Genomic DNA, 9,438 nt, shown 5'->3' with positions numbered 1-9,438 from the left:
CTAATTAAACCTGAGAAAGCTGATTAAAAAATTTAAAATTTGTAAAAGTAATACAAAGTCATTGCCTGCTTTTTCGTTGACATTTGTCATGACTGTATAAAAGTGGGTAAAACTGCTGGTTTCTCAGCATAAATCAAGGCAGTGGTACCAATTACATTAGTCACTCTATTCTTTACTATCCCCTACAGTTAAAAAAGGTAGCCTGAATTACTTAAGAATGTCTTTGATGAAGCAGTAAAAATTAATGTTATTAAATCTTGACATGTCTCTTTAATATTCTGATAAGTGGAAAGTTAACAAGAAGCGCTTCTGCTGACTGCAGTACAGTCGTTTTTTTTTTTTTTTTTTAAAGAATTCGTGATTTAATTGTGAACTGAACAACCAATTTTTTCACAGAACATTGTTTTTATTTAAAAGTACAACTGGGCCAGCGCTGTGGCTCATGCCTGTACAATCCCAGCACTTTGGGAGGCCAAAGCAGGCAGATGGCTTGAGCTCCTTCAGGAGTTCGAGACCAGCCTAGGCAACATAACAAAAACCTGCCTCTACCAACAATACAAGAAAATTAGCCTGGTGTGGTGCCACACATCTGTGGTCCCAGCTACAGGGGAGCCTGAGGTGAGAGGATTGCTTGAGCTGAGATCATATGCACTCCAGCCAAGTGACAGAGTGAGACTCAGTCTAAAAAAAGAAGTACAACTATCATTCTCAAAAATAAATGAAGTGAGAGGTTGTCCCTTCAAGGAAATTGAGTATTTGGTCCCAATGATGAAATTTAAGCTTTCCTGAGGACTTTGAAAAACTTGTTCCTTCTACTGTAGGCTTGACAGCTTTTCAATACTTAAAGGCGTTTTAAAGTAAGACTGATGATTAAACTAAAAGTGATTTTGACATAATAAAACATAAACCAATATATTCCAAGTAACTAATGCATAACTATGGGGGGAAGATTCATTTACTGTGCAAGAAAGATCAATGAGTACTGATGGAATCAATTTATTAATATGGAAAATGCCACCGTAACTAATTTAAGAAACTAGCACTTGTGAAGTTTTGATTTAGTATTAAAGAATACCCACAACTGTCTGAAAACTTTAAAATACAGCTTTTACCAACTACATATTTGCATGAGGTTAGGTCATCTTATTGCTTCTTTTTCTCTATATTTGAGATGGAGTCTCCCTCTGTCACTCAGCCTGGGGTGCAATGGGGAGATCTCGGCTCACTGCAACTTCTGCTTCCCAGGTTCAAGTGATTCTCCGGTCTCAGCCTCCCAAGTAGCTGGGACTACAGGCATGCACCACCATGTCCAGCCATTTTTTGTACTTTCAGCAGAGGCGGGTTTCACCATGTTAGTCAGGATGGTCTCGATCTCCTGACCTTGTGGTCCACCCACGTTGGCCTCCCAAAGTGCTGGGGTTACAGGCGTGAGCCACTGTGCTCAGCCTCTTATTGCTTTTTTAAAGCAAATTGCAAAGAAATATCTAGAGAATCCAGTTGTCTCCTATTAAGCTCAACATGAGAGATTTTAAATAATACAAATACATGACACACTTTTTACTCAACTTTTGATTGTAGAAAAGTTATTTTTTCAATGAAAAATTTCTGTTAATAATATTGTTCTCAAGGAATATTTTCTGTTGTTACAACCTGGGTTATGGGTTACTACTGACATCTAGTTGGTAGAGGCCATGAATGTTACTAAACTCTCCGCAATGCACAGGACAGTCCTCACAACAAAGCATTATGTAGCTCATAATATCAACAGTGGTAAGGCTGTGAAATCTAAACTAAAAATATATTTTGAAAAAAATTCTCAATGTTATATTTCAACCACAGTAAATATCAGTATAATCAATATAAACACATACTCTTTGAGATTCTCAATCATTTAAGAATTAAGAGTCTTAAGGAACAAAGAAAACACAAATAATTTGCTTCGATATTTTAGCAGGCACATTACAGCTTATGATGTCTAGAGCTGTGACCTAACACTGAGCTTGACATCTTGCAAAGTAATTAGCTAGAATAACAAGACAGGTTTCTAAAAGCTCACCTTTGCATGATATCATGATGTATCTCCAAGGTCACTCTGTGGAAGGAAAAACAATTCATAACAATAGACGTTATCATTTGTTAGGCCTTAAGACATTTTTTAAAAGGGGGCAGAGGAAACTCTCCTAGCAGCCCTGAAATCCAAATCTTCTAGTTCGGAACAGTACCATAAGGGCACTTTGTTTTCATTTCTTGGTTTTTCACGAAAATACGAGAACCAAAACGTGGGGCAATACGCTGTTAAGAAGACATGTTTCTGTTGATTGACGATTATAATATATAAATAATAACAGATTTCCCTGTTATATGCTCTTCTACTCACAAAACCTTTCGTCCCATGCGATTTATTTTATGTGTTTATTTTTTGACCCAGAGTCTCGCTCTGTTGTTCAGACTGGAGTGCAGTGGTGGGATCTTGGCTCACCACAACCTCCACCTCCCAGGTTCAAGCGATTCTCATGCCTCAGCCTCCCAAGTAGCTGGGGCTTACTGCAACCTCTGTCTCCCAGGTTCAAGCGATTCACCAGTCTCAGCCTCAGCACAGTTTTGTGCCACTATGCCCAGGTAATTTTGTGTGTGTGTGTTGTTTTGGGGATAGAGATTCACTCTTGTTGCCCAGGCTTGAGTGCAATGGTGTGATCTTGGCTCACCACAACTTCTGCCTCCCGGGTTCAAGCCATTCCCCTGCCTCAACATCCTGAGTAGCTGGGATTACAGGCATGCACCACCACGCCCAGCTAATTTTGTAGAGTGAGGCTGAAAACTGAGGGAAGGCAAATCTCAATTTTATTAATAGGTCTACACAATATTAGCACTTTTTAAAAAGCCTGAAACATTAGTATGTAAGATGGATATGTCTATAGTGCTTCAAGTAGTTTTCATCTCTGAAATAATTTTAAAATCATGGAATTTAAAGTTACATGCTGGAAAGGACCAATGACCTTNTTTTTTTTTTTTTTTGAGATAGAGTCTTGCTCTTGTTGCCCAGGCTGGAGTGCAATGGTGCTGATCTCGGCTCACCACAACCTCTTCCTCCCGGGTTCAAGCAATTCTCCTGCCTCAGCCTCTGGAGTATTTGGGATTACAGCAATGTGCAACCACACCCAGCTAATTTTGTAGAATGAGGCTCAAAACAACTGAGGGAAGGAAAATCTCAATTTTAGTTAATAGGGCTACACAATATTAGCACTTGTTAGAAAGCCTGTAACATTAGCATGTAAGATGGATATGTCTATAGTGCTTCAAGTAGTTTTCATCTCTGAAATAATTTCACAATCGCAGAATTTAAAGTTACATGCTGGAAAGGACCAATGACCTTACACGACATTTAATTCAACACTCATTTTACAGATCAGGGAAACAAACCTTAAAACTGACTTGCCCAAGGTCCCACCAAATAGGAGCAGTTTCTCATCCTAAACTCAAATGAAGCCGTGGCTCTCAAACTCTGCTGCACGTTAAAATCACCTGAGATGCTTTAATAACGGCCTCATCTTCAACATAAGACATTTTAATGTAATGAGTGTTCGGTATGACTTTGGGCATCAAGGTTGTTGGTAAAAGTTTCCCAGGTGATTTCAATGTGTAGCAAAGTTTGGAATGATTGAGCTGGGGTGAAAATCAGAATCTTCTGGGATGCCTTTCTTCACATAAAGATGCCTCACATCCATCCCTATTTTCCTAAAAGGCTTCTCAGTGCCTAGAGGTAGAGGGAAAGTGGAGATGGGAAGACACATGTGTTTGCAGACATGTATTTTGGAAAAAAAAAAACAACCTTGCATAAGTGATCTCAGTGAGTTCCACCTATCCCACTGATAACAGTGCACTACTGACTCATCATAAACATTTTTCAAAATCTTTTCTTGAAGCCAATTTGCCCTATTAATTTGCTCAATAAACCTTTATTTCACCAATAGTTAATATACCAAATGATTATTTCTCAAACTTGCTGATGGCAAATTAAAAGTTACTTTACTTTCAAAAGTAGACTTCTAAAAAGTAGAATAACGAGAAAAAAAGCATGAAATTTGTTTGAGCAAGATTAATCTTCAAAGCGACTTTTGAACTATATGCTAACACATCAAAATCTCTTGAACTCAAAAGAAGCCAGGGACTGTAGTCAAGGTAGTTTTGGTGTATGTGTGCTCAAAGATTTAAGAGACTCAGCTGACTACAGACATTTAGTGATTACTCAATAGGTCCCAAAGCTCAGGACTTGAGACAGAGTTTGAGTCCAGTTTTTGCTGAAACACAATTTCATCACAACTATTGTTAAAAGGGAAGGAGAAAAGTGACATTATTATGAGTGTAAACTTGCCATTTTTAATTGAAGTAAAAGTTACTGACAATTGAATTCGCTAAAAAGGCTAGTGCATTTGAAACAAAATTGTTTATAAGCTAGTTATGTTTACAGAATGAATAGTAAAATTAAAGACATTAATATTCTAAATTACTACTTTCCAAACTGTGTTCTAATAAATTAGCACTTTCCAAACTGTGTTCTAAAAATCAACACTCATGACCCAAGGAGATGATAATAATGTACACTGGACAGCCCCTATGGAGCTGGTGCTGGTGTTGGTTGTTCCTTTTAAAATAAACTCCATCTCAGGGTGCTCTCAAAGCGCATCTTTGTGGCCCACGAGGTGCTCATGCACAATGGGAGAAATTCTAATGCAGATACACTGTGGTGCCAGAAGAGGAAAAGCTGTTCCTTCTTCCAAGGCTAATGTCCAAAGTAGTACACACCGATTTAGGCCTATAATGCATTGAACAACTAAGTTTTCACAAAAAACATTCAATAAAGGGAACCTATCCTTCTCACTGTGTTCAACATTCTCTAAAGGCATAAAGGCATCAAAAAGATACACTGTTTCTGGGATTGCTTCTCTGCTAACTGATTTTTTCCTTCCACCACGACGTCTAAGATTAAAAGATAAACTGATACTTAATATTTAGAATCTGGATATCAATATATAGTTGATTCTAATTTCTTAAACTGATTGTGGAAGAGGACACCCAAATGGCTGAAATAATTTTAGAATAAATGAATCTGTCCCTCGGCAGTATAGTTGTACTCACGATATTATTGTCATTGTAAGATAAGGCTGGCTGGCTGTGCTGTCATCAAGGAATATTGCCGAACATGAGCTGTATTGTTGACTGAAACGCACAGTAGATACCTGAAGCGGAAGGGAAGTATTAGCTAAACTTATCAAAGTGTATTTTTTTCTTGGTTAAAATGTCAAATGACAAAGCACTAAGATATTTCTTACACTCCATGAACTGCCTGAGTGTGGTATCATGTGCACTCTACAGAAAACCCATCGGAGGCTCTTAACTTCCAGAGACGATGTTTAAGATACGGGTCATAAAATGCTGTCCTTAATATGGTACCTGTCATCAAACCTAACAAGGATTTTATGAATTCCCTTTAAAAATCATGAGAAAAGTTTAAAATAAGATTTCACTGTTTTTTTTTTCTACAGCTATATAAAGCAGCCAAGAATTTCTATTTCTTTTTTTTTAATTTTTAATTTATTTTATTTATTATACTTTAAGTTCTAGGGTACATGTGCATAACGTGCAGGTTTGTTACATATGTATACTTGTGCCATGTTGGTGTGCTGCACCCATCAACTCGTCAGCACCCATCAATTCATCATTTATATCAGGTATAACTCCCAGTGCAATCCCTCCCCATGATAGGCCCCGGTGTGTGATGTTCCCCTTCCTGAGCCCAGGTGATCTCATTGAGAACTGAACAATAAGAATTTCTATTTCTATGATTTATTTATTACAATAAAATGTAATGTATTAAATAATACTGGTACAAGAGCATTTTATTGCAGTGAATACAAGACTAATGCATTTACTAAATTACTCATCCTAAATGTATTATTTCAGGTGATATTGTGACAAAACAAGTGTTTCAGATTCAGAGGCTCTGTGTGCCAGGGCTGCTAGGCCACCACCAAGTGAGGAAGCCATAGGTTTCTCTAGTCCTATTTTCTTATGTGGAGGATAAAAAGAGTATCACTTAAATATTCTCTCACACCCTGAAAACAGATGATAACTTAAAAAATCTAACTTTCACTTCATGTTTAAGTAAGACTGCCATGACATGACTCAAATGAGACTCTCAGAGAATATTTCCATTCATTTCAAAACTTGATCCATTTCATTCAATAAATCATCTGACCTGCACCTAGTCATTTTCCTAATCTACCCCTGCTCTCTCCCTAGAATACTTCTCCTTGCTTCAGCAAGCTCGACTCCATCTACCCTCTTGGATCTCTTTGTCGGCAGCCACACCAAAATTTTTTTTTGTACACTAATTAGTAGAATTCACCACTGCTTACAAGATACGAATTCTTGCAGAGTATTCCCCTCATGAGAAAGTATGCCTCTCCGTAAGAGTAGGGAGGGCCCTTACTCTTCCTACCTCCAGTGCTGAGCATAGAATTTTGAGTAAATCCATAACTTTGACAAGTGTTTGACAATTCAGTTATAATTTGGAAGATAAGTCTTACTACATTTAATTATAGCAAAAACATTACTAACAGTTTACTGTTTATAGGTATTATTTAAGGTAGTCACAAAATAGAAACAATCTAACGTCAGTTAGCATAAATCAGAGTTTGAAATATTATGATCTTTAACAAGAAATGGAAGGGGTTACTTAGTAGTTTTAAGGTTTAATAACAAAAACTAGAAAATAATTGTACCTAGTAATTTAGTAAGTCAAAACCAAAGCCTTACCATCAAAGGTCCAGTACCCATTGGATGCCGATGCCCACCCACTGACTTCTTCCGCTGTACCTGCTGCCTCTCATTTTAACCCATTAAAAATACTAAAGTTGTTTTCCTTGTAGAGGTCTTTACCTCCTTGGTTAAGTCTATTCCTAAGTATTTTATTTTATGTTATGTTATCTTATGTTATTTTATTTTATTTTTGCAGCTATCATAAAAGGGGTTGAGTTCTTGGTTTGATTCTAAGGTTGGGTGCTGTTGGGGTATAACAGAGCTACTGATTTGTGTACATTAATTTTGTCTCCTGAAACCTTCCTGAATTCATTTATCAGCTTAGGGTTTCCTAGGTATATGATCATATCACCAGCAAACAGCAACAGTTTGACTTCCTCTTTACTGATCTGGATGCCTTTTTTGGCTTTCTCTTGTGTGATTGCTCTGGCCAGGCCTTCCAGTACTATGTTGAATAGAAGTGGTGAGAGTGGGCATCCTTGTCTTGTTCCGGTTCTCGGGGGAATGCTTTCAATTTTTCCCGTTCAGTATTATGTTGGCTGTGGGTTTGTCATAGATGGCTTTTATTACATTGAGGTATGACCCTTGTATGCCAATTTTGCTGAGGGTTTTAATCATAAAAGGATGCTGCATTCGGTCAAATGCTTTTTCTGTGTCTATTGAGATGATCATGTGATTTTTTGTTTTTAATTCTGTTTATGTGGTGTATCACATTTATTGACTTGTGTATGTTAATCCATCCCTGCATCCCTGGTATGAAACCCATTTGATCATGGTGGATTATCTTTTTTTTTTGAGATGGAGTCTTGCTCTGTCACCCAGGCTGGAGTGCAGTGGGGTGATCTTGGTTTACTGCAACCTCTGTCTCCCAGGTTCAAGTGATTCTCCTGCCTCAGCCTCCTGAACAGCTGGGATTACAGGCACGCACCATCACACTCAGCTAATTTCTATATTTTTAGTAGAGACAGGGTTTCACCATGTTGGCCAGGCTGGTCTCAAACTCCTGACCTCGTGATCCACCCGCTTTGGCCTCCCACAAGTGCTGGGATTACAGGTGTGAGCCACCGTGCCCGGCTGGATTATCTTTTTGATATGCCATTGGGAACTACAGAACATTGCTGAATGGAATCATGGACACAAACAAATGGAAAGACATCCCATGCTCATGAATGGGTAGAATGAATATTGTGAAAATGACCATACTGCCAAAAGCAATCTACAAATTCAACCTAATTCCCATAAAAATACCACCATCCTTCTTCACAGAACTAGAAAAAACCACCCTAAAATTCATATGGGACCAAACAAGAACCCACATAGCCAAAACAAAACTAAGCAAAAACCACAAATCTGGAGGCATCACATTACTTATTTCAAACTATATAGAAAGTGACTGGAACAGAAGTGAGCCTGTTTGTCTTGTAGAACTAATGGGAGGTTGTGAACTTACAGGGAAATAGCACTTTGGAAAGTAGGATAAAATGTAAAACAGTAGGCCATAGTCACCAAAATAGCATGGTAGTGGTACAAAAATAGGCACATACACCAATAGAACATAATAGAGAACCCAGAAATAAACTCAAATACCTATAGCCAACTGATTTTCAACAAAGACAACTAAAACACAAGGTGAAGAAAGTAAACCCTATTCAACAAGTGGTGCTGGGATAATTGGCAAGCCACATGCAGGAGAATGAAACTGGATCCTCAACTCTCACCTTACACAAAAATCAACTCAAGATGGATCAAGAACATAAATCTATGACTTGAAACCGTAAAAATTCTAGAAGATAACACTGGAAAAACCCATCTAGACACTGGCTTAGGCAAAGATTTCATGATCAAGAACACAAAAGCAAATGTAACAAAAGCAAATGCAACAGAAACAAACAGGTGAGACTTAACTAAAGAGCTTCAGCACAGGAAAAGGAACAATCAGCAGAGTAAGCAGACAACCCACAGAGTGGGAGGGAATCTTCACAGTCTATACATTGGACAAGGGGCTATGATCCAGAATCTACGAGGAACTCAAACAAATTACAACTATAAAAATATGGAACCAGCTCAAATGCCCATCAGTCAATGAGTGGATAAAGAAAATGTGATCTACATACACACACCTATATATATATAAGGAATACCACTCAGCCATAATAAGGAATAAATTAATGGCATTCCCAGCAACCTGGATGGAAGTAAAGACTATTATTCCAAGTGAAGTATCTCAGGCATGGAAAACCAAACATTATATGTTCTCATTCATACATGGGAACTAAGCTATGAGGATGCAAAGCCGTAAGAATGATACAATGGACTTTGGGGACTCGGGGAAAAAGCTGGGAGAAGGGCGAGGGATAAAAGACTACAAACTGGGTTCAGTGGATACTGCTCAGGTGATGGGTACACCAAAATCTCACAAATCATCACTAAAGAACTTAGTCATATAACCAAATACCACCTGTTCCCCCCAAAACCTATAGAAATAATAAATAAATAAATAAATAAAGTACAGCATTTTTCTCAGCAAACATAAATAAAATAAAACAAAGACTAAAGTTCACATTTTTCGCTCTCCTTTTGGGCAGGACAAATTTTAGATATGTTTTTAAAGAATTAANA

General features: G+C 37.8%; 1 protein-coding gene across 2 annotated transcripts in view; it reads right to left on the bottom strand.

The window, feature by feature from the left end:
- Nucleotides 1-2,050: 2,050 nt before the first annotated feature.
- Nucleotides 2,051-9,438, bottom strand: part of LOC108520838 (arf-GAP with GTPase, ANK repeat and PH domain-containing protein 5-like) — a 17,764-nt gene continuing 10,376 nt past the window's right edge. For both annotated transcript variants that reach the window (XR_001883035.1, XM_017860384.1), the window contains 2 exons: nucleotides 5,137-5,237; nucleotides 2,051-2,092 (listed from right to left, as the gene is read on the bottom strand). Coding sequence is in view for 1 of the 2 variants with exons in the window: in XM_017860384.1 (XP_017715873.1) it covers nucleotides 5,182-5,237 (56 nt within the window). In the remaining variant the exon portion in view is untranslated. The remainder of the gene's footprint in view (nucleotides 2,093-5,136; nucleotides 5,238-9,438) is intronic.

Source organism: Rhinopithecus bieti, unplaced genomic scaffold (assembly GCF_001698545.2).
Source record: "Rhinopithecus bieti isolate Rb0 unplaced genomic scaffold, ASM169854v2 scaffold_55685, whole genome shotgun sequence".
Lineage (NCBI taxonomy): Eukaryota > Metazoa > Chordata > Mammalia > Primates > Cercopithecidae > Rhinopithecus > Rhinopithecus bieti.
This window is presented reverse-complemented; position numbering and strand designations above follow the sequence as displayed.